General features: G+C 48.3%; 1 protein-coding gene across 1 annotated transcript in view; it reads left to right on the top strand.

Annotated features, from left to right (window-relative positions):
* TBC1D10B (TBC1 domain family member 10B) overlaps nucleotides 1-26,230 on the top strand; it is a 339,453-nt gene that overhangs the window by 301,688 nt on the left and 11,535 nt on the right. Inside the window, exon 8 of the mRNA XM_085618470.1 lies at nucleotides 975-1,129. Coding sequence (XP_085474596.1) covers nucleotides 975-1,129 — 155 coding nt within the window. The remainder of the gene's footprint in view (nucleotides 1-974; nucleotides 1,130-26,230) is intronic.

Consider the following 26,230-nt stretch of genomic DNA (forward strand, 5'->3'; position numbering starts at 1 on the left):
AAACCATGGGGCCCAGATGTTTCTAAATATAACCAGAATCGTTCATTAACAGTATTTAACCTCATTACACATGGCACTCGGTATGTATTTCTTATATTACATGTTTAGTTTGGGGTAGTTGGCTTGAAAAAGCAGTTTTCGTCAAAGTGCAGTGGGTAGTGGTGACAGTGGTCGAGTGGGATTCTCTACTTATTTACTACTACGACTGATTAACTTTTGTTTTTGGGTTAACTTTTGTTTTTGGGTTCCAGTCAGGTTCTCCGCTGACTCTGTGGCCCTATGTTTACTAACCATCTTCTGGTTTGTTGAAACAATTTAAATGGTTCCTCAGCCGCCTTGCATCAGTGTAATACGTTTTCTCTCATTAGAGTTACTCTTCTTGGTGTTCTCATGGAGAATTCCAAGACCATTTCTATTGATGCTTTAGAATCCTACTAAGTATAGAGGGCGTGGCTGCATGTCTCACTAAGTAGGTGTTACCCACTCTGTTGCGTCTGGTTCTAGTGGTCCTATATTCTTCACCTTTCAGACACCCGGCCCAGCTACACTTAAAAAACATAGCATCATTCATGCCTGGCAGCGATTGAAGACTGGGAACTTGGAAACTAGTGGACAGGGCAGGGTGCAGGTTCTGGGCATTTTTGACCTGTGCATATTCTGGCTTCTTTTTTATCCTATTTTGTGCTGTGCAGACATTCTCTGTTCAGTTGATTGCTGGCTTGAGAATCTCTGGAGTCTGGAGGATGTGAGACATTGGACTACCTGTAGAAGAGTCTTCACAGTGAGTAAATGGTGCCTGGGCACCGGAGGCACCATGGTATGCAGTGTTTCCTTCCATCATAGTATTGTTGATTGCAGTAGACAGAGCAGTGTATGTTGAAGTGTTAAGAATTGGTTCTCCTCAATTCAGTAGCGGTCACAAATGTAGCCTCTGAAAGCCAATATATATTTTAACTCTTTCTATTTATCCTAAGGAGTGAAGATTATCTTCCGTGTGGGACTGGTATTACTACGACACACTCTGGGCTCAGTGGATAAGCTGCGTAGCTGCCAAGGAATGTATGAAACCATGGAAAAGTTGCGAAACCTGCCCACAGAGTATATGCAGGAAGCATTTCTAGTCCATGAGGTAAGTGTTGGGTTGAGCACATGATGGCATACCTTGCATAAGCAGATAATAAATTACCTGAGTTTTTCTGTGTATGCTCTTCAACAAATGTCCATGCTTAGGAAGATCACTGAGCAACTGAAAACCTCAATTACCATAGGTCTTCTGTGTATGGTTTGAACAGATTCCCGCACTTTGAAACTTCATTGAGGAGCTGCAAACACATTTAAACTGCTGCGCTGTGGGGTCAGTTACCTGCTTCAGTAGTTGCCCTCATGCTAGCTTGAGTCTACAAACACCCCTGGATGTCCTTCTCTGTTGCTCGTTATAGGCCAAGGTCACCGTTCTAGGCTTGACTTCCCGATTTCTTGTATATAAAAAACACCCTTGACTCCTATTCATTGGATGTAGATATGTACTTGAGCCACTGCCTTCTATTTGGAAGCTTAAGCTTAGAAGCCTGAGAGGTTTTTTGCTCTGTTAATTGCTTATTATTGGAAGCCTGAGAGTGGGTTGCTCCATGCAGTCCAAGACATTGCTGTCATGAGTTCTCACGTAGTCACTGTCCACTGAGGGATGTGTTTTTCTGCTAAGCAGAGAGCATTGTTTGCTGCGGATTTAAATGTGTGTGCAGTTGTATTAGTCTTTTCTTAGTTAGAAGTATTTGGGCATCTTTTGCTACCTGAATATGGTTTTAAAAATTGTGAAGGATACGGACAGCATCTTCATTATTCTGGTGCTCTCCCAAGCAGTTTCTCGTGTGGGGCTAACTGCCATAATATGCATGCATGTGGTCTTTGTCCAGCATCAAGCAGTGTGATATCTGTTGGCGGTCTTTCCTTCCAAAGATTTCCAGGACTTGATTGGGCAAGTTGGAGAATGGAAATAAAGATAAATATGCCTTTCTGTTCTAACCTCCTTACACCACAGTCAGCCCACAGCCAGCTCTGCTGAAAATCCAAACTTTTTTTACTGTGAATCTGAGATTTTAGCTGAAACAAACTACTTAAATGTAGTTCCAGGAGCTCCTTTGAGGTGTTTCCTCCGGGGTAGCTCTGGGTGTTGCAAGGTGTATTGTTTAATCAGATTGCATTCTTACAATCTTGCAAGAAAACATCCAGATGAAAGTCTGAGGTAACTCTAAGGGAGCTAGATAATCATTCCCATTTACCTACTTCTGTGACTGCTTATTTTGGCCAAAAATCCATTCCTATATGCATTTCTTGTCTTTGCACAAATGAGTACCTGGACAAAGAACTAATATGACAAAAACCCGCATATCTGGTTAAAAATTATTTGTTGCATCCAAGAGAATTGGTCATAAAGTCCAGGCTGTGTCTAATACAACTCAAAATATTGCACAGGGTCTGCTAAGATCGTGACCGATTGCATCACATGGGGAGAGCGGTGTTCCCAGAATATGTGTGATTTAGTGGATCACGGGGTACATTTATGCACATGATATGCTGCTACCTAGCTATTTAGGAATGTTGGTCACGAGTGGTGAAGAAACTGTCACTTATTGGAAGCAGACATCCCTCTTAATCCAAGATATATTCTACTCGGTGTCCCAAAGGATGTGGACTTCCCCTCAGCTAAACTCCTGTTTTTGCAACCTGGTGCCGGCTAGTGGCCAATCGCGATGTGGCGCATAACTGGTGAGTAACAGAAGTCCCAACCTTAGGAGAATGGAGGAAGGGGCTGGACCTATGCATGGCGGCTGAAAAAGTTACTTACAGGAGTAGGGGGTGTACTAGACTTCCCTGCGGATGCGGTGAATCCTTCAATGTGATTGTAATTGAATTGTGTATGGTAATGTCATCTCACTTATTCTCCAGTATTGGGGTGTCTTTCATAGATTCACATGCTTGAATATTCCCCGTCATCGAAGTGGGAGTCCCACGGTACATAACATAGCAATGTAGTAATAACATAAGCCAACATAGGCATAAAAGAAAGTAAAGCCATTGAGTTTTTTATGGATAGACAACTTGTCACTTCTATAACATATTACTGTCATTATGCTTTAGTCCAAATTCCAGCCAGTCAGGCGTCCGCACCCTCTTAGAATGTTCTCCTCAGAGGCTCAGGCCCTCCGATTTTCTACTGCACGTCGTGTGAAGGAAGTCTCCCTGAGCTAAGCTCAGTTTTCTTCTCATTTCTTCTCAAAGTTAGCTTTATGATGTCTACTACCAAGAAATCCCTCTTCAGACCTTGTGGAAACTGGTAAACAGAGAATTTATTCTGAAGACCCTCATAAAAATGCATCTATTGCCTATATCCTGAACATCAGGTAAAGGATTGTAAAATATGTAGAACCTTCTCTCAGAAGACTCTAAAGGACAGAGAAGGGTGTCTCCTTCTGTGGCTACAGAAGCTGAAGACTTCAGAGAACCCTCTCTCAGATGTGTAGAGTGTCATCAATCAAGACATCTTCATCCTTGAAAAGGACCAGTGAGTATCAAAAGGTTTCTCCAAAACCTAAAGTGGTGAAGAAACATCATGTGGATAAGCCCACTATCCAACCTTCAACTTGAAAAGGGGTGATTTCTTCCCCTCTGAGTCTTTCTGAACCTTCTACGCCCGAGATCTGATTCTCAGGAGTCAAAAACTCCATCTGCGCAGTTTTTACCTCAGAAACTAGCTATCTCATCGACTAGCTCATTGTCGCTTCCTCTGTCGACGAGAGTTGCTTTCGTCGCGTCTACGTCGACGACTTCAACTTCTGTGTCTATGAAGCCAGCTATGATCCTGTCGTCGGCATCTTCACTGTCGACATTGGTATCTGTTAAGGTGAGACCTGTTTAGTTTACAGTGCCTTGGACTTCGTCGACGGCGGCAAGCAAACATAGGAAAAAGCATTAGTCGACGGTGGCTTCGTCGTTGACGGTGTCTCAACAACGACGTTTATCGTCGACGGTAACGGCTACAACTGCATCCATGGATCTAGTACCATTGAAGGCTTCAAGCTCTTTGCTTCAACGGCGACATTCCTCTTTGGATACCCTAATACCAATTCAAACTCCTTCTCAACCTCCAGCTGAATTATTTTCTTCTGACGATGAGGAATCAGAGGATGACGACAGATTTCGGGCTGCTCGCAGTCCCTCTGAACTTCTTATAAAATGTCAGGACTCTGATGATGATGACCTACAAGAAGAGGTTTTTTTTACTTGTGACACACACCCTGCACAGGAACTTCCTTTGGCACAGATACCTTTAACTCTTTGTTGGACCCGGCCGCGTGGCGTGGTCCTTAACCCCCTGGATTGTGCCCGTTCCCCACCCCGGCCTTCACGGGCCACCCGTCTGAACTGCACCAAGGCCCTTCACCCGGAGCTGCACGTGGTCGCATACTCCTCGTGGCTCCGCCATCTTGTTGGCATCCACGTCACACCGTGAACCCCCGCTCAACCCGGCCTCGACCCCAGCGAAGCCCCGACATCGAGGCACCACGAACTAGCCAGGGGGTGCCGCAGGAACCATTCATCGCCCCCGGCGGAGGACAGTATCGATGGGACCCCCAACTGTCCTCCCCTCTCGAGGTGTGATCGCCCTGCAACTCCCATGGGCCTGGCGCCTCTCCTGCTGGGCGTCTGGCCACCCCCACCCGGCCACTCCGCCCCCTCGGGCGCATAGGTCCGGACATCAAAGGGCTCCAGACCTATATCTGGGGCGACCTCACCACAGCTCGGCAGTTGTATCCCGGAGTCGAGAGCCCTGCTGATTGAATCGCGGCTGACCCTACGGAGAAGAACTCTTGTCGGAACCATCACGGGCCCTGCTGACTGCGTCGCGGCTCCTTCTTGTGAACCCTTTCTGAACCACCTGGAACATCGGAGCCCTGCTGACGCCGTCGCGGCCCAACCTCGCTGAAACCTCCCTCGGAGCCCTGCTGACGACGTCGCGGCTCGAGCTGAGCAGAAACCATCTTGAGAGCCCTGCTGATTTGATCGCGGCTCTCCACGAACTGTGCGCCAGAGCCCTGCTGACGCCGTCGCGGCTCGACCCATCCGAGATCCGGAGGTCCTCCAGCTTGAGGATAAGAACTGGGCCCCAGGTACCCTCGTACCGCATTCCTGCCAAAGACTGTCCCGCTACCCCGACCCTTCCAAAGAGACACTGAGACTTTTGGTGGATCCCTCGATCCCTTCGTGTAAATATTGACCTCGTAACCTTTTTATTGCTGATAAAGAATTGCTTGTCACAAGACAACCTCCTTGAGTCCTGTGTGGTGGTGTTACTGTGCTAGTACGTGATAGGAGAAGGATCTCTCAGGAGACTTCTCGGCAGCGCTCGGCTACTTCGTGCAGTGTGAGGGCCCCCCCTTGGTGGTCGTACCGACTCCTCGGGGTCCGCCTTCCAACATTTGGTGGCCAGCGACGGGATCCGAGCCGAACGCAGTACGTACCAGCCAGTACCCACTAGCTACCCATCCAAACGAACAGCATCATGAGCAGCCAGGAAAACAACGCGACAATGGAATTCCAGCCCGAACGGCTGGAAGAATATACGCACAAAGAATTAAAACAGTTCTGCAAAGACAAAGGCATTGCAACCACCAGCCTAGGTACCAAAGAGGAGATGCAGAAAGCTCTGAGGGCATGGTTGGAGGCCGGGGCAGGCCCCTCCCAGGAAGAAGGGCCCTTGCCCCTGACTGAGACCACAGCAACCGCACGGACTCCGGCAACCGGAGGAAGAAAGAGCCTAGAAACCGGCCTCTCCGAAGAAGAAATACGAGAGCGGGAAAAGGTCCGGAGCCACGAGCTAGAGCTCGCCCGACTGCGGCTGGACGGCGAACTCCAGCTGGCAGAAAAGAAACTGGCCCTAGAGCAGCTGCGCCTTCAAGAAGAGATAGAGGAGAAGAGACGACACCGGGAGTTGGAGGAAAAGAAACTAACTCTTGAGCACGAGCGCAGTCTCAAGGAGCTCGAGATCAAGGCCAAGAACGGAGGGACCGACACCCCCAGTACTAGAGACACTCTACCGCCTTCCGAGGCCAAGGTACATATCCCGAAAGAGGTCGTCAAGGAGTATTACAAGAATGACGACATCCAACAATGGTTCAAGGCCTACGAGGTGGCCATGACCTCTCATCGGGTGCCCCGAAAAGACTGGGGCGCGGGCCTGTGGGGGCGGTTCCTGAGTGAGGGGCGGGACACGCTGCTCCAGCTACCGGAGGAGGTGATGACCTCCTACGATCACATGAAGGAGGCCCTGCTCACCCGCTACGGGCTAACAGCGGAAATGTACCGCCAGCGGTTCAGAGACTGCAAGAAAATCCCGGGTACCACATGGGTGGAATATGTGGACTTTTTCAGTCGGGCCCTAGAAGGGTGGGTCAAAGGGAGCAAAGTAACCACCTACGGGCAGCTGGTCGACCTCATCGTGTGGGAACACCTTTCCAACAATTGCTTCGTGGAACTGAGACAGCACCTCCTCGACAGCAAAATGACCGACCCGCGAAAACTTGCCGTCGAGGCCGATCGATGGGTCAACTCCCGGGTCCCCCGGAACTCAATGGGGGAGTACCAGAGGAACCCCAACGGACCCCCCCGCCAGCGCGGTGGGGGGGGAGGGCCGAACAGGAACCGAGACCCTCCCGCCGGGGCCCCCAGGAGCCCCCCTCGAGGGCCACCGCAGCCACATCTCTCCCCGAGCCTAGCCCGAAGGGTAGGCCCGGCCCGACCCGGACCACGGCCACCAGTGACCTGCTACGGCTGCCAACAAACCGGACACTTTGCCAGCGATCCGGCCTGCCCCCTGAACCGAAGAAACGGGGCCGGCGGGCCCCCGCCCCGGCAGCTGACAGCCGCCGCCTTGGGGGGAGGAGAAGAGGAAGAGGAGGCCCTCGACCGAGAGAACACTGAGTGGGAGCCGGCAGCCATGTCCCTGGTCTGCCTGGGTAGCCGAGAGATGGTACCCTGCACCCCCATCCCAACCAACACCCAGAAGTACCGGCAGCAGGTCACGGTCAATGGACAACGGGCCGAAGCCCTTCGTGACACAGGCGCCAGTATCACCGCTGTCCGCTGCCACCTGGTGACCCCTGAACAGATTCTACCGAATGTGCTGTGCCCCGTACGGACGGCCGACAACAGTGAAAGCCTATGCCAGATGGCCCTGGTCCCCTTCGAGTGGGGAGGGGTGACGGGCCTGCTGAAGGTGACAGTGCGCGACGACGCCCCGGTCGACTGCCTCCTGGGGAACGACTTGGAAAGTTCCCCCTGGGCTCAAGTAGAGCGACGAGAGCACCTCCGAATGTTGGGACTGGCTGATTGGGCCTGCGCCATCACCCGGTCCATGACCACCCAGGCCCCCCGCTCATCCTCGACCTCCGGGACCGCCCAACCCGAGGGGCTCACACCCCCTCCCACCAGCAGCGAGGAGGAGGCGGACACCGACCCTGGACCCAGCGAATCCTCCCCCGAAGAGATGGCTTCTCCGAGCGCCCTCCCGGAGCTGACACAATGGCGACACGAAGGGGGCCCCACCCGAGAGCAGTTCCAGCAAGAACAACAGTCCTGTCCCTCTCTCGAGGGGGTCCGACAACAGGCGACCGCGCAAGCCAACGGTGACCAGACCGGCACCCACTGGGTCTACTGGGCCGAGGGCCTGTTGTACAGTGAACAGAAAGTAGCAGAACTCGGGGCCAGCCGCGTGTTGGTGGTCCCCCTCCGCTTCCGGGAGTTCCTTCTCAACCTGGCCCATGATGTGCCCCTCGCCGGACACTTGGGGCAAGACAAAACGTACAGTCGTCTGGTGACCCACTTCTACTGGCCCCGGATGCGGAGAGATGTGGACAACCACTGCCGGTCCTGCCAGACCTGCCAAGCCAGCGGAAAGACGGGGGGTCGGGTCAAGGGCCCTTTCCAGCCGTCAGCACCCCGTTCGAACGGGTCGGAATCGATATTGTGGGACCCCTGGACCCCCAAACCGCCCTGGGCCACCGCTTCATCCTGGTCCTCGTGGACCACGCCACCAGGTACCCGGAGGCGGTCCCGCTAAGAACTATAACGGCCCCTGTGGTCGGCCGGGCCTTGATGGGGATCTTCTCCCGAGTGGGATTCCCCAGCGAAGTGGTGAGCGACCGCGGCACGAACTTTATCTCCAGGTACATGCGGTCCCTGTGGCAACAGTGCGGGGTCACATACAAGTTCACGACCCCCTATCACCCTCAGGGGAACGGACTGGTTGAGCGGTTCAACCGAACATTAAAAGGGATGATCCAGGGCCTGGAAGAACCCCTCAGGCGGAAATGGGATGTCCTGCTGCCCTGCCTCCTGTTTGCCTATCGGGAGGTCCCGCAGAAGTCCCTGGGGTTCAGCCCGTTTGAACTATTGTATGGACACCCGGTCCGCGGACCGCTCAGCCTGGTCAAGGAGGGCTGGGAGATGAAGCCCCGAAGCGCCCCTCCTGACGTCTACCGATACCTCCTGACCCTCCGAAACCAGACCCGCAGGTTCCGAGCCATGGCCGAAGCCAACCTCGAGGCCAGCCAGGAGGACATGAAGCGGTGGTACGATCGCAACACCTCTACTATAGAATTCGAGCCGGGTCAGAAAGTATGGGTCATGGCCCCGGTCGAACCCGGCGCCCTCCAGGACAAGTGGACCGGGCCCTTCAAGGTGGTGGAGAAGAAAAGTCCCGTCACCTACCTGGTCGATCTGGAGTCCCCCCGGAACCCCCTCCGGGTCCTACATGCTAACAGGCTAAAACCCCCCTTCGCCCGGACCGAACTGAGCCTGCTGCTGGCGACTGATGAAGGGGGCGAGGACGATTCCGAGCCCTTGCCCGACCTCTTGCAATCCGACATTCACGATGGATCAATCGAAGAGGTCCAACTCGCCTCGTCCCTGACCCCGGAACAGCGCAACGACTGCCAGCTATTACTGCGGGACTACGCAGCCCTCTTCTCTCTCACCCCGGGGGTGACCCACTGGTGCGTCCACGACGTCGACACCGGGGAGAGCCCCCCCATACGACACAGAGCCTACCGGGTGCCTGACCGAGTGCGGGCCTGCATCCAGGCCGAAGTAGCGAAGATGCTGGCCCTGGGGGTCATCGAGCCGTCCGACAGCCCGTGGGCCAGCCCTGTCGTCCTGGTGCCCAAGGCCGCAGCTCCCGGTCACCCCCCAGAGTTGCGATTCTGCGTGGACTACCGAGCCCTGAATGCAGTAACCAAGACAGACGCACACCCGATACCCCGGGCCGACGAACTCATCGACCGCCTAGGGGCCGCTCGCTACTTGAGCACGCTGGACCTCACCGCCAGGTACTGGCAAATCCAGCTCACCCCCGGCGCCCAAGAAAGATCCGCCTTTTCGACCCCGGATGGGCATTACCACTTTCGGGTGATGCCCTTCGGAATGAAGAACGCCCCGGCCACCTTCCAAAGACTGGTGAACAAGGTGTTGGCCGGGCTTGAGGCCTTCAGCGCGGCCTACTTAGATGACATTGCCGTGTACAGCAACCACTGGGCCGAGCACCTTCTCCACCTGAAGGCCGTCCTGGCCGCCCTCCAGCGGGCCGGACTCACGATCAAGGCCAGCAAATGTCAAATCGGCCACGGATCCGTGACCTACCTGGGCCATCAAGTGGGGAGCGGGCAGGTGGCCCCCCTCCAAGCGAAGATAGATGCCATCCAGACCTGGGAACCCCCCACTACCCAGACCGCTGTCCGGGCCTTCCTGGGCCTCACCGGATACTACCGGCGGTTTATCCGGGACTATGGGAGCATTGTTGGCCCCCTCACAGAGTTAACGTCCAAAAAGCAGCCCAAGAAGGTACACTGGACACCCCGCTGCCAAACAGCCTTCGACACCCTAAAGACAGCCATGTGTACTGCTCCGGTGCTGCAGGCCCCGGACTACCAGAAGGAGTTCGTGGTACAGACCGACGCCTCTGAGTATGGGATCGGGGCCGTCCTATCCCAAGCCGACGAAAAGGGGCTCGACCGACCAGTGGCCTTCATCAGCCGACGACTACTGCCCCGAGAGCAACGCTGGAGCACTATTGAGCGTGAGGCCTTCGCTGTGGTGTGGGCCCTCCAGAAGCTCGGGCCCTACCTCTTTGGCACCCACTTCCGGGTCCAGACCGACCACCGGCCCTTGCAATGGTTAATGCAAATGCGGGGCGAGAACCCCAAGCTGCTGCGGTGGTCCATCTCGCTACAAGGGATGGACTTTGACGTCGAACACCGGCCCGGCAATGACCACGCCAACGCCGACGGCCTGTCCCGCTTCTTCCGCCTTGACGAGGAGAATCCCCAAGGAGATGGGTGACTCTCCATGCCTTCGGCTGGGGGGGACGCCTGTTGGACCCGGCCGCGTGGCGTGGTCCTTAACCCCCTGGATTGTGCCCGTTCCCCACCCCGGCCTTCACGGGCCACCCGTCTGAACTGCACCAAGGCCCTTCACCCGGAGCTGCACGTGGTCGCATACTCCTCGTGGCTCCGCCATCTTGTTGGCATCCACGTCACACCGTGCACCCCCGCTCAACCCGGCCTCGACCCCAGCGAAGCCCCGACATCGAGGCACCACGAACTAGCCAGGGGGTGCCGCAGGAACCATTCATCGCCCCCGGCGGAGGACAGTATCGATGGGACCCCCAACTGTCCTCCCCTCTCGAGGTGTGATCGCCCTGCAACTCCCATGGGCCTGGCGCCTCTCCTGCTGGGCGTCTGGCCACCCCCACCCGGCCACTCCGCCCCCTCGGGCGCATAGGTCCGGACATCAAAGGGCTCCAGACCTATATCTGGGGCGACCCCACCACAGCTCGGCAGTTGTATCCCGGAGTCGAGAGCCCTGCTGATTGAATCGCGGCTGACCCTACGGAGAAGAACTCTTGTCGGAACCATCACGGGCCCTGCTGACTGCGTCGCGGCTCCTTCTTGTGAACCCTTTCTGAACCACCTGGAACATCGGAGCCCTGCTGACGCCGTCGCGGCCCAACCTCGCTGAAACCTCCCTCGGAGCCCTGCTGACGACGTCGCGGCTCGAGCTGAGCAGAAACCATCTTGAGAGCCCTGCTGATTTGATCGCGGCTCTCCACGAACTGTACGCCAGAGCCCTGCTGACGCCGTCGCGGCTCGACCCATCCGAGATCCGGAGGTCCTCCAGCTTGAGGATAAGAACTGGGCCCCAGGTACCCTCGTACCGCATTCCTGCCAAAGACTGTCCCGCTACCCCGACCCTTCCAAAGAGACACTGAGACTTTTGGTGGATCCCTCGATCCCTTCGTGTAAATATTGACCTCGTAACCTTTTTATTGCTGATAAAGAATTGCTTGTCACAAGACAACCTCCTTGAGTCCTGTGTGGTGGTGTTACTGTGCTAGTACGTGATAGGAGAAGGATCTCTCAGGAGACTTCTCGGCAGCGCTCGGCTACTTTGTGCAGTGTGAGGGCCCCCCCTTGGTGGTCGTACCGACTCCTCGGGGTCCGCCTTCCAACACTCTTATTTCCAACCTCCAGTTCATGTTGGAGGATTAATACCGCCGTTTTCCACGTTCAGTACAGACTTCTCCAACGCCGCAAGTACCTCCACAACCTCCTCCTACTAGAGAATCAGTTTCCACACCTACGTCGGCGACCAGGATTCAACATCACAATGTTCCTCAAATCATGGAGGAGGACAATGACGACGAGAATGATGATGAAGGTGACAAGGAAGAAGGTGAGCTGGATGACGGATCCCTTCTTTCTGAATGGGACAACTATCAGATTCAAACACTTTCTCCCGCTGCTCCAGCTCCTCTGGATTTTCCACCAGTCGACATAGGTGGTTTTCATTTACTCATGGAAAGAGCGGCAAAAAGATTCCACCTTCCTATGACCTCCAGAGAGGAAGATTGTTTCCTACATACATGATTTTAAAGATCAGCTTCAAAAACAAGTCTGTTCTATTCCCATCATCAATTTTATTTGGCAAGAAGGCCTCAAGCTCATGCAAAATCCTAATTCTATTCCAGCTGTTCTACCGAGGCTGGATAAGAAATACAAAGCCCCTGCAAATTCACCTGCTTGTCTCATTTCATAACCAAAGCCTGATTCCATTATTACTCAGGCAGCACAGCGTTGATCCAGAAACCCATCATCTCCATTATCTGCACCACCAGACCGAGAGGGTAGACGCCTTGATGGTATTGGCAAAAAGTTTTCCACTAGGGCGGCAACTACAGTTCGTGTGGCCAATTCTTTAGCTATCTTGGGCCGTTACGACCACCAAATGTGGTCTGACATATCATCATTTGTAGATCTAATACCAGAGGCATCTAAAGCAGAGGCATTAAAAATTTCTTCAAGAAGGAGAAAGAATTTCCTCGGAAATTATTGATTGTGCTATTGATGTCTCTTCCACTGGTTTCCGTCTTTTGGCTGGTGCAGCAGTCCTCAGGCGTCAGGGCTGGCTTAAGGCCATGTCCTTCCGTCAAGAGGTACAGACAAAAATATTGGACATGCCTTACGACGGTGACTCATTGTTTGGCCAACATATCGACGATGCCCTTCAAACAAAAAAGGACACCGACACTGCCCGTGCTCTCGGAACTCTACAGTTTAAAAAGCAGCCTTTTCGAGGCGCAAGAGGACATGGATCCTCCTCTTCCTTTCGAGGAAACTCCAATCAATATAGACAAGGACAACACAGCTACTCCTCCCAGAATCAGCAATCGTATAGACAACAGCATTCTTCGTCCTACAGACAATACAGAGGTAAATCCTCTTACAGAGGAAAGGATTCCTCCAAAAAACAATGACTTTCACCATTCACCGTCCCAGAGTCCTCCCTCTTTTTCAAGAGTTGGAGGTCGAATCTCCCACTTCTACGCCAAATGGTCACTAATTACTACCGATCAATGGGTTCTGGATATTGTGCTCAGGGGACACGCATTGGAATTTGTAAAGATTCCTCCCAATTCTCCACCAAAAAGTCCCCCTCCTGCTCACCTAAAGAAACTTTTAAATCTACTCAAAATTTTATTAAGAAAGGGCGCGATCGAAGTGGTGCCAAAACTACAGAAGGGCAGAGTATTTTATTCAAGTTTCTTCCTCATACAGAAAAAGTCAGGAGAATGGCGCCCCATCTTGGACCTACGTGCCCTGAACAAATACATCAAAAAACAAACTTTTCGCATGTTGTCCATTCAGGAGGTACTTCCTTTTCTATCCCAAGGAGAGTATATGACAACTTTGGATCTTCAAGATGCTTATTTTCATCTTCCCATTCCTCCGAGGCACAGAAACTTTCTCAGATTCAGAGTGGCCGGAAAAGACTTTCAATTCAAAGTTCTTCCATTCGGCCTTCGTTCCGCTCCCCGAGTGTTTACAAAAGTCCTTGCACCGGTGGCAGCTTACCTTCGCCTACAAGGAGTGCAAATCTTTCCATACTTAGACGACTGCCTGCTGAAGGCAAGGTCGTTCGAACAGGCATCCAAACAAACTCTTTTCTGCAGGTCCCTCTTCCAATCCCTGAGACTCACATTCAACATGGACAAGTCTCAATTTCTCCCAGCTCAAAACAGACTGGTCTTGGGAGCCATTCTAGACACCAAGCAAGCAAAAGCTTTTGTGTCGCATGAAAGACGTCTACGCCTTCGCAATCTAGCAGCTGCCATCCGTCTAAAAGAGTCTGTTTCTGTCCGACAGTTGAAATCTTTCCTAGGAATGTTGTCCTCAATTCCTCTAGTCCCTCACTGCCGCCTGAAAATGAGACCTATCCAGGAGGAATTGGATAGACAATGGGCTCAAGTCTCGGGATCCTTCAGCGATATAGTCAAAGTCACATCTCGAATGAAAAGAGCTCTTTTGTGGTGGACTCTCGAAGAAAATGTACCTTTAGGTCGTCCATTCCTGGTGGACACTCCAAATTTCACTCTCACGACAGACACATCTCTCAAGGGTTGGGGCGCGCACTTGCAAGGACTAACTGTAAAAGTCAAGTGGAACATTCAACAAAAGACACGGCACATCAACCTGCTGGAGTTACTGGCCATTTTCTGGCTCAAAGCTTTTCGCAGCATCATACGAGGAGCCTCGGTGTTGATCCGAACGTATAACACAACGTACATGCACTACATCAACAAACAAGGAGGCACAAGGTCCATCTTGCTGTCCCTTCAGGCTCAACAAATTTGGGATTGGGCGTTTCAAAATCACATCGTCCTCACAGCAGTGCATGTTCCGGGAGCGTCGAACAATCTTGCGGATTCTCTAAGCAGGTCATCCACGACCAATCACGAGTGGGAATTACGTCAACCCACTCTGGATCACATTTTTCGGTTATGGGGTTCCCCGAATCTGGATCTGTTAGCAACGCATCTGAACTGCAAATGCCTGTTCTACGCAAGTTGGCTTCCCCAACCAAAGTCATGCGGGAATGCCTTTTTGATGAACTGTTAGAAAATATATGCCTACGCTTTTCCACCGATACCTCTAGTCCCCAAAGTTCTGCGAAAAATGAGGAAGGAACCCTGTCACATTATTCTAATAGTCCCCCGGTGGCCTCGACAAATCTGGTTCACGGAACTCCTGCTCCTGTCACAATGCGACCCAATCATTCTTCGCCCTCTTCCAAATCTTCTGACCATGGAACACGGCCAAATTTGTCATCCCTATCCAGCATCTCTACGTTTAGCGGCTTGGAACCTGAGCACTAGGAATTTGTAAATTTGGACATTCCTTTAGACTGTAGAGAGGTCTTGGCTAAGGCTAGAGCAGCTTCAACTGTGAAAACATATCCACTCAAATGGAAAAGATTCTGTCTATGGTGCAATGAAGCTCAAGTACATCCTATTCATTCCAAGCCAGAACAACTCTTTCCTTTCTTTTTACACCTGGCAAAATCAAGCCTCTCGTACTCTACACGTAAAGTTTTTCTAGCAGCAATCTCACGGTTTCGTTAAGATGGCTCCAACCCGCTTTACTCGTCAAGAGTAATTCAACAATTTTTCAGGGGTCTTTCTCGAATGTTTCCTCCAATTCGTCGGCCACCTCCACCTTGGCATTTGAACATTGTGTTAGCACAGCTCATGAAACCCTCGTTTGAGCCAATCCATAAAGTCGATCTCAAATACGTTTCTTTTTTTTTTTTTTTTTTTTAAAACCTTTATTGACATTTCAATCAATAACAAGTATGGGCCTACAACCCCCCGGGGCCGGCCGCTAAGCAGTCAGAACAACAGAGATCAAATGTTCACACAGGCAGCACCTGGGGGAGCAGAATCTTTATGCTAATATAGCCTGGCCAGTGAAGAGCGCATGTAGGACACCAGGATAAAAAGGGTTTTCATTTTATAATGGAAAAAAAAAAAAAAAAAAAACGAAGGATCAGGTGCCGAACAATTTCCCAACAGCGATAAGAGGCAGGCAGAATGATAAACGTAAGCAATAAACAGCAATCTATTGAATCAATGGCGCAGACACAGGAAATTCAGGATAGGGAAGAATATCATGCCCAGCTGCGCCTGCAGTCCCCTGCCCTAAAGCCCAGAGAACACCCCGGAAATTGTGTCACACATGAAAAGGCAACGATTCACAACAAAGGAGATGTACCACGCTGATCCCAGAAAAGAGAAAACAAGAAGAATCAGAGAAGAAAAAGGAGGCCATGGAAAAAAGAGATTAAAGACTAAAAGAATCCCCTCCCCCAACCCCCCACCCTGCACCTCTGCAGATGAGTACGGCCCCCCCCCCCAGCAGTGTGCCTGTCGCCCTGGAACCAGACCCGAAATATAGAAGAAACAGGGAAAAAGGAGTAAGAAAAGAACCCCACCAGAAGGGGGGGTAGAGAGAGTATTAATAAACTGGAGGAGGGCCTTCAAAACATGCCCCCGGCGTCTCCCTCCCGCACATTATGTTTCCCCCAAAGCAAACAGTAAACAACACAAAATCGACCATGTCAAGGAAAGATGGGGAGCATTTTGCACCTACTATACCGACAGTTATACCATGAGAGCACGCAACCCCGAGCCCGCCCGCCTATTAGCCGACCACCACTGAAAGAGCATTCTTATCCTTGGCCACTCTTGGCAAATCCGCCCATGCATACCCCTCGACCCGGCGCCATGTCCAATACTACACGGTAAAGGAGCGTCCAAAAACGATCAGGAAGCGACGCACCCCGGTGGGGTGGAAGTCTCTGAGTACCAACCCAGTCAGCATTATGGAGGAACGTCTTTCCCAGTGCTGCCCCAGGATCTGCACTGCACACAAGGTCCAGGAAGGCGGAATCAGCCAGAGTAGACAACCGTTGCTTGAGTTTTCCCAGGGTCGCCGGAGGCCGCCCACCGGACAAGGCCACCCCCCCCCACTCAGGTCCAATACCTCCGGGACAGATCAGATCCACAGCCGGCCGAGCACACAATAGTAGACTGTCCGGAGTTTCCAGCTGGTCACTAGGCACAGGGGTGGCCCCGACGTTGTCGTCCTGAGTGCAGTGCAGGAAGTCCCTGTGTATCGGAGGACAGGCAGGCCGCAACTGTCCCAACGCTGATGCCACACCATCAAGCCTACTCCCCAATACCCAAACGCCATGAAGCAAGGTGGAATGAAGGGCACCGAGAGCCTCGAGCAGGTCCCGGTACCCCAGCACAGCTCTCTGCGATCGCTCCGCTACGCTCCCCGGAGTCGCACACTCCCGATCCTGCTGTGACCTGGTGGACAGGATGGTAGACTTCATCGTGACAAGATGGCCGCCGGGTAGGTCCAACCCGTATTGGGACCGGGACCCATGGGCAAGCGCATCAAGGTCCATGTCGCTGGCAAACAGGGCTCCGGAGGCAGACCAAAAATGTATCCGTTATGTAGTCACGGGCAACAGTCGTCCCCACCACGGACCAGCGCCCGCGAAAATCCGGGAGCAGCCCGCAGGAATCAGGGCGAGTTACGGGCGGCGTTCGGGCAGCTCACCGTCTAAGGCGGAGGCAATCACCGGAGAGTCGTGGAACTGCCAAGCATGCACTTGTTCCGCTCCGCTTAATGGTAGGAAGCGACCACGGCGAAATGTAGGCCGATAGTCGCACCGATCCGGCAGTCCGACTCCACCCAGTCACCAAAGGCCGCTGTTGTGAAACTGCCACCCGGCCAAGATGTCCACTCAAGGTCCCGGCTCCAGGGCCGCACAGGCCGCAAATTGCAAATACCCGTTTCTCCGGTGGTACAGCCGCCAGAAACTTCGGAGTCACTCGATCGGTTGCCGCTCTCATTCACAAACACGGGCGCATAGCGCAGGCTGAGGATCTAATGCAGGATATCCGTGCGGGATACGGAGGTTCACGGAGCCGGGAGTCTACGCTGCCGTCCCGGTCGCCATCTTGGCTCCTCCCCTCAAATACGTTTCTTGGATGACTTCTCTACTCCTGGCTCTTACTTCCTCTCGCCGGGTCAGTGACTTACAGGCGTTTACTACTAAACCGCCTTTTCTTCAATTTACCAAAGACTGTCTTGCTCCGCACCAATCCGGCTTTTATCCCCAAGGTGCCATCGGATTTCCACCTCAATGAACCAGTCATTTTAAAAACGTTTTTCCCTAATCCTCAAACTCCTGCAGAGAAGACACTTCATTCTTTAGACTTAGATATGTCTGAAATTTTACCTTCAAAAAACGGCTACTATTCGTAAAAATGATCAACTTTTTGTGGCCTACGAAGGGATACAAAAGGGTCATCCAGTCACCAAACAAACAATTGCACGCTAGATATCTACTGCAATTGCCATTTTCCATCAACAAGCTGGAAAATCACTTACGGCAACTGTTAGAGCACATTCTACCAGAAAGGTTTCCTCTTCCACTGCGCTATTTGCTGGGGTGCCTCTTCAACACATTTGCAAAGCTGCAACATGGTCCAGCAGACACACCTTTACAAGACACTACTGTCTTGATGCTGCTGACAATACTGACACAGCTGTGAAACAGGCAGTGCTTTGTAATCTTTTTTTGAATAAGGTGAGCTTCTGATGCTTCCCTCCTCCTGTATACAAGGTACTTTTGTGTTGTGTGTGTGTGTGTGTGTGTGTGTGTGTGTATATATATGTATATGTATGTGTGTGCGTGTATATATATATATATATATATATATGTGTGTGTGTATATGTTTATATATATATATGTTTATATACTTGAAGATGAAGGATCACAAGAAAACAACAGCCAGCCAGGGCAAAAATCTGGATCCCAAAGGATACAATGAGTCACAAAGAAATAAAATATCCAAGAAAGAAGTGACTCAAACAGATAGATTCACCAAAGAACAAAAATATATTTCCACTACAACGTTTCAGCTTCCGCCTTCCTCAGGTAGTACAAGATGGTTTGCTCTGTGGCTGCACAGATGACAGCTGAATTTTCAAAAAGCATCATGAGTGAAGATTCCATTTGGAATGTGGAATCAATGCAGTCCAGAGAGCTCTTGAGATATGCAGTAATCAGGTTGTGTTGTCAGTAATGTTCAGTCCATCTGGATGCAGTGATTTTAAACGGTACATCCAGAAGTTTTCCCTGGAGTCCAGTAGTTCTTCCTTTGAAACATGTTCCACGGGGAAAATCTTCAAATCTGATAGTGAATGATCCACAAGGTTAAAATGATTGGCTACAGGCTGGTCAATTTTCTTATTAATTATTGCAGATTTGTGGTTCCTGAATCGTGTACGGAGGTCATTCACTGTTTGGCCTACATATTGCTTTTTACAGCTTTGCCGTTGGCACTGAATCACATAAATAATGCATGTTGAGCGACATGTAAGATGCTGCCTTATTGCATAGGTCCTTCTCGTAACAGAACTAGTTGCAGATGATGTTTGTAAAAGATATTCACACGTGATGCACCTTTTAGAGTCACAGCAATGAACCCCTGCATTTGTTACAGCTTGCTTGAGTTCAGCTCTCACAATAAGAGATCGTAAATTTGGAGCTCTGCGGTAAGCAATGACTGGTGGTTTTGGAAAAACCTTTTGCAATTTTTCACAAGTGGACAGTAAGGGAAATGTTTTTTGCATTATATTTCTGTAGTTAGGAGCTGATGGATGATAGTCCACTACAAATGGAGTTCTGTCACTTTTGTTTCTGCCGTTGGTATTCGAAATAAGTGCTTCTCTGGGTATCTGCAAAGACTTGTCAATTTGTTGCTGTATGATATGCAGAGGATAGCCTCGCCTTTTAAATAATGTAGCAAGCTCCTGTAGATGGTCTTTACAGGTTTCCTCATTGCTGCAGATGCGTCTTATTCTGAGTGCTTGGCTGTAGATGATGCTCAGTTTAGTGTGGTGTGGGTGACATGAAGTCCAGTTTAGATACAAATGAGCATCTGTAGGCTTGTGGTACAGATCAGTTGTAATTTTGTGTTCATGAATGGTGAGTAGCACATCCAGAAAAGGGAGATGAGGATTCTGTTTAGTATTGCTGCTGGTAAATTTGATGGTAGGATGGATATTGTTGATATAAGCTGTAAATTGTTCCAATGTTCTACTTCCTGAATTCCATATTATAAATATGTCATCAATGTATCGTAGCCATACCAGTGGTTTGATGCTAGAAGTAGCAAGTATACAGTTCTCTAGTTTGCCCATGAAGATATTTGCATAGGATGGAGCCATCCGAGTACCCATGGAAGTCCCTTGTATCTGCAGATAGTGTTTTCCATTGAATGTAAAATTGTTGGATTTAAGGATAACTCTTGCAAAGTTGGTAAGCACATTTGTTGATGGCTTTTTCACAGTTCTTTTATTAAGAGCTTCAGATAATGCCATAAGCCCATCCTCATGTGGTATATTGGTGTATAATGATGTAACATCAAATGTAGCCAGAAGAGTATCATCATCAAATGTGTAGGTTTGGTTTAATTTTTCAATAATCTGAAGGAAGTGACTGGTATCTTTAACAAATGATGGAAGTTCCTGTACAATGGGCTGGAGGTGCAGGTCGACAAATAAAGATAGTCTCTCAGTGGCTGTGTCATTGCCAGAGATGATGGGACGGCCAGGATTGTTCATTTTGTGAATTTTGGGAAGCATATAAAATCTCCCAGGTCTTGGTTTGGGATGAACAAGTATATCTGCTGTTGTTTCATCAATGAGGTTTAAGCTCCTGTATCTTACAACCATGTTCTTAATTTCTTTGTTCAAGTCTTCTGTGGGATCAGTTTCTAAAGGTTTGTAAGTGTTGGTATCCATTAGTTGTCTCATTCCCTCCTCAATATAATCACTTACTTTCATGGCAACCACTGCACCACCTTTGTCTGCCGGTTTTATAATGACATCCATTCTCTGTTGAAGGAGGTGGAGAGCTTTTCTTTCTTCTCGGGTGATGTTATCAAAAATCCTTTTAGGTGTTGATTCCTTGATGAGTTTCTTGATGGATAAAATGTATGTATCAAGGACAGGATTTCTACCACATTGAGGAGTCCATGATTTGGGATGGCGGAACTTCTTAAATGGATCTGGATGGTAGCTTGGCAGATCAACATTAGAATTATTGTAAAAGTATTCTGCAAGTCTGCATCTTCTCTCAAAGGTTTTTAGGTCTCTCATCATGTTGGCAGTATTATGGTCCTTCGGTACAGGACAGAAATAGAGGCCTTTGCTCAAGAGGTTCAATTCGCCTGGTGATAGGAGCCCTCCAGTTAAGTCAATAACTGGGTCGGATGTCTGCAAGGATTGTAGCTGACTGGTGCTATGCAGCCTTTTTTGTCTTATAAATCTTCTATTCTTTTTATGCTGTTTACTCACAGGGCTTTCACTGACAAGAAAATCTCCCAAAACAGAATGATTTATGAAGTGGTGAGTTGGAAGAGGAGGTATATGAAATCTTAACATATCTCTTTTTAGTTTTGCAGATTTAATTTCAATAGCTTTCCTGGCAGTCATCTTTTTTACTACTGCAATCCTCTGTAGTATGTGTGCCACTTCAGAGTCACTTTTTGTGTTCTTTAAAAGTTCCAGTTCTTTTTGTAGCTTGGCTTTAAGCATCTGCATTTTTTGAATGGTTACTTTAATAGATACCAATAGTAGGGCCATTGATGAATTATGCAGTAAAATATTCCATGTAGCGGACCATTCACAACTAGTTAGTTTAAAAGGAGGCTTAGACTTAACCTCCAACCCCATAGGATAGATGTTAAGTTTTTTATAGATTTGTAAATGTGCTATTGTAAATTGGCACTTACTGATTTTCTCCTGGATGAACAGCGCATATCTAGGATGTAGATTTGTTCTTGACATGGTGGTTGCTTCTGGCTTGAGTATCGGATCCAGGAAGGATACAGGTTTGTAATCCCAAAAACAGTATACTTGAAGATGAAGGATCACAAGAAAACAACAGCCAGCCAGGGCAAAAATCTGGATCCCAAAGGATACAATGAGTCACAAAGAAATAAAATATCCAAGAAAGAAGTGACTCAAACAGATAGATTCACCAAAGAACAAAAATATATTTCCACTACAACGTTTCAGCTTCCGCCTTCCTCAGGTAGTACAAGATGGTTTGCTCTGTGGCTGCACAGATGACAGCTGAATTTTCAAAAAGCATCATGAGTGAAGATTCCATTTGGAATGTGGAATCAATGCAGTCCAGAGAGCTCTTGAGATATGCAGTAATCAGGTTGTGTTGTCAGTAATGTTCAGTCCATCTGGATGCAGTGATTTTAAACGGTACATCCAGAAGTTTTCCCTGGAGTCCAGTAGTTCTTCCTTTGAAACATGTTCCACGGGGAAAATCTTCAAATCTGATAGTGAATGATCCACAAGGTTAAAATGATTGGCTACAGGCTGGTCAATTTTCTTATTAATTATTGCAGATTTGTGGTTCCTGAATCGTGTACGGAGGTCATTCACTGTTTGGCCTACATATTGCTTTTTACAGCTTTGCCGTTGGCACTGAATCACATAAATAATGCATGTTGAGCGACATGTAAGATGCTGCCTTATTGCATAGGTCCTTCTCGTAACAGAACTAGTTGCAGATGATGTTTGTAAAAGATATTCACACGTGATGCACCTTTTAGAGTCACAGCAATGAACCCCTGCATTTGTTACAGCTTGCTTGAGTTCAGCTCTCACAATAAGAGATCGTAAATTTGGAGCTCTGCGGTAAGCAATGACTGGTGGTTTTGGAAAAACCTTTTGCAATTTTTCACAAGTGGACAGTAAGGGAAATGTTTTTTGCATTATATTTCTGTAGTTAGGAGCTGATGGATGATAGTCCACTACAAATGGAGTTCTGTCACTTTTGTTTCTGCCGTTGGTATTCGAAATAAGTGCTTCTCTGGGTATCTGCAAAGACTTGTCAATTTGTTGCTGTATGATATGCAGAGGATAGCCTCGCCTTTTAAATAATGTAGCAAGCTCCTGTAGATGGTCTTTACAGGTTTCCTCATTGCTGCAGATGCGTCTTATTCTGAGTGCTTGGCTGTAGATGATGCTCAGTTTAGTGTGGTGTGGGTGACATGAAGTCCAGTTTAGATACAAATGAGCATCTGTAGGCTTGTGGTACAGATCAGTTGTAATTTTGTGTTCATGAATGGTGAGTAGCACATCCAGAAAAGGGAGATGAGGATTCTGTTTAGTATTGCTGCTGGTAAATTTGATGGTAGGATGGATATTGTTGATATAAGCTGTAAATTGTTCCAATGTTCTACTTCCTGAATTCCATATTATAAATATGTCATCAATGTATCGTAGCCATACCAGTGGTTTGATGCTAGAAGTAGCAAGTATACAGTTCTCTAGTTTGCCCATGAAGATATTTGCATAGGATGGAGCCATCCGAGTACCCATGGAAGTCCCTTGTATCTGCAGATAGTGTTTTCCATTGAATGTAAAATTGTTGGATTTAAGGATAACTCTTGCAAAGTTGGTAAGCACATTTGTTGATGGCTTTTTCACAGTTCTTTTATTAAGAGCTTCAGATAATGCCATAAGCCCATCCTCATGTGGTATATTGGTGTATAATGATGTAACATCAAATGTAGCCAGAAGAGTATCATCATCAAATGTGTAGGTTTGGTTTAATTTTTCAATAATCTGAAGGAAGTGACTGGTATCTTTAACAAATGATGGAAGTTCCTGTACAATGGGCTGGAGGTGCAGGTCGACAAATAAAGATAGTCTCTCAGTGGCTGTGTCATTGCCAGAGATGATGGGACGGCCAGGATTGTTCATTTTGTGAATTTTGGGAAGCATATAAAATCTCCCAGGTCTTGGTTTGGGATGAACAAGTATATCTGCTGTTGTTTCATCAATGAGGTTTAAGCTCCTGTATCTTACAACCATGTTCTTAATTTCTTTGTTCAAGTCTTCTGTGGGATCAGTTTCTAAAGGTTTGTAAGTGTTGGTATCCATTAGTTGTCTCATTCCCTCCTCAATATAATCACTTACTTTCATGGCAACCACTGCACCACCTTTGTCTGCCGGTTTTATAATGACATCCATTCTCTGTTGAAGGAGGTGGAGAGCTTTTCTTTCTTCTCGGGTGATGTTATCAAAAATCCTTTTAGGTGTTGATTCCTTGATGAGTTTCTTGATGGATAAAATGTATGTATCAAGGACAGGATTTCTACCACATTGAGGAGTCCATGATTTGGGATGGCGGAACTTCTTAAATGGATCTGGATGGTAGCTTGGCAGATCAACATTAGAATTATTGTAAAAGTATTCTGCAAGTCTGCATCTTCTCTCAAAGGTTTTTAGGTCTCTCATCATGTTGGCAGTATTATGGTCCTTCGGTACAGGACAGAAATAGAGGCCTTTGCTCAAGAGGTTCAATTCGCCTGGTGATAGGAGCCCTCCAGTTAAGTCAATAACTGGGTCGGATGTCTGCAAGGATTGTAGCTGACTGGTGCTATGCAGCCTTTTTTGTCTTATAAATCTTCTATTCTTTTTATGCTGTTTACTCACAGGGCTTTCACTGACAAGAAAATCTCCCAAAACAGAATGATTTATGAAGTGGTGAGTTGGAAGAGGAGGTATATGAAATCTTAACATATCTCTTTTTAGTTTTGCAGATTTAATTTCAATAGCTTTCCTGGCAGTCATCTTTTTTACTACTGCAATCCTCTGTAGTATGTGTGCCACTTCAGAGTCACTTTTTGTGTTCTTTAAAAGTTCCAGTTCTTTTTGTAGCTTGGCTTTAAGCATCTGCATTTTTTGAATGGTTACTTTAATAGATACCAATAGTAGGGCCATTGATGAATTATGCAGTAAAATATTCCATGTAGCGGACCATTCACAACTAGTTAGTTTAAAAGGAGGCTTAGACTTAACCTCCAACCCCATAGGATAGATGTTAAGTTTTTTATAGATTTGTAAATGTGCTATTGTAAATTGGCACTTACTGATTTTCTCCTGGATGAACAGCGCATATCTAGGATGTAGATTTGTTCTTGACATGGTGGTTGCTTCTGGCTTGAGTATCGGATCCAGGAAGGATACAGGTTTGTAATCATCTATCACCAGGCGAATTGAACCTCTTGAGCAAAGGCCTCTATTTCTGTCCTGTACCGAAGGACCATAATACTGCCAACATGATGAGAGACCTAAAAACCTTTGAGAGAAGATGCAGACTTGCAGAATACTTTTACAATAATTCTAATGTTGATCTGCCAAGCTACCATCCAGATCCATTTAAGAAGTTCCGCCATCCCAAATCATGGACTCCTCAATGTGGTAGAAATCCTGTCCTTGATACATACATTTTATCCATCAAGAAACTCATCAAGGAATCAACACCTAAAAGGATTTTTGATAACATCACCCGAGAAGAAAGAAAAGCTCTCCACCTCCTTCAACAGAGAATGGATGTCATTATAAAACCGGCAGACAAAGGTGGTGCAGTGGTTGCCATGAAAGTAAGTGATTATATTGAGGAGGGAATGAGACAACTAATGGATACCAACACTTACAAACCTTTAGAAACTGATCCCACAGAAGACTTGAACAAAGAAATTAAGAACATGGTTGTAAGATACAGGAGCTTAAACCTCATTGATGAAACAACAGCAGATATACTTGTTCATCCCAAACCAAGACCTGGGAGATTTTATATGCTTCCCAAAATTCACAAAATGAACAATCCTGGCCGTCCCATCATCTCTGGCAATGACACAGCCACTGAGAGACTATCTTTATTTGTCGACCTGCACCTCCAGCCCATTGTACAGGAACTTCCATCATTTGTTAAAGATACCAGTCACTTCCTTCAGATTATTGAAAAATTAAACCAAACCTACACATTTGATGATGATACTCTTCTGGCTACATTTGATGTTACATCATTATACACCAATATACCACATGAGGATGGGCTTATGGCATTATCTGAAGCTCTTAATAAAAGAACTGTGAAAAAGCCATCAACAAATGTGCTTACCAACTTTGCAAGAGTTATCCTTAAATCCAACAATTTTACATTCAATGGAAAACACTATCTGCAGATACAAGGGACTTCCATGGGTACTCGGATGGCTCCATCCTATGCAAATATCTTCATGGGCAAACTAGAGAACTGTATACTTGCTACTTCTAGCATCAAACCACTGGTATGGCTACGATACATTGATGACATATTTATAATATGGAATTCAGGAAGTAGAACATTGGAACAATTTACAGCTTATATCAACAATATCCATCCTACCATCAAATTTACCAGCAGCAATACTAAACAGAATCCTCATCTCCCTTTTCTGGATGTGCTACTCACCATTCATGAACACAAAATTACAACTGATCTGTACCACAAGCCTACAGATGCTCATTTGTATCTAAACTGGACTTCATGTCACCCACACCACACTAAACTGAGCATCATCTACAGCCAAGCACTCAGAATAAGACGCATCTGCAGCAATGAGGAAACCTGTAAAGACCATCTACAGGAGCTTGCTACATTATTTAAAAGGCGAGGCTATCCTCTGCATATCATACAGCAACAAATTGACAAGTCTTTGCAGATACCCAGAGAAGCACTTATTTCGAATACCAACGGCAGAAACAAAAGTGACAGAACTCCATTTGTAGTGGACTATCATCCATCAGCTCCTAACTACAGAAATATAATGCAAAAAACATTTCCCTTACTGTCCACTTGTGAAAAATTGCAAAAGGTTTTTCCAAAACCACCAGTCATTGCTTAC

Source organism: Triturus cristatus, chromosome 7 (genome assembly GCF_964204655.1).
Source record: "Triturus cristatus chromosome 7, aTriCri1.1, whole genome shotgun sequence".
Classification (NCBI taxonomy): Eukaryota; Metazoa; Chordata; class Amphibia; order Caudata; family Salamandridae; genus Triturus; species Triturus cristatus.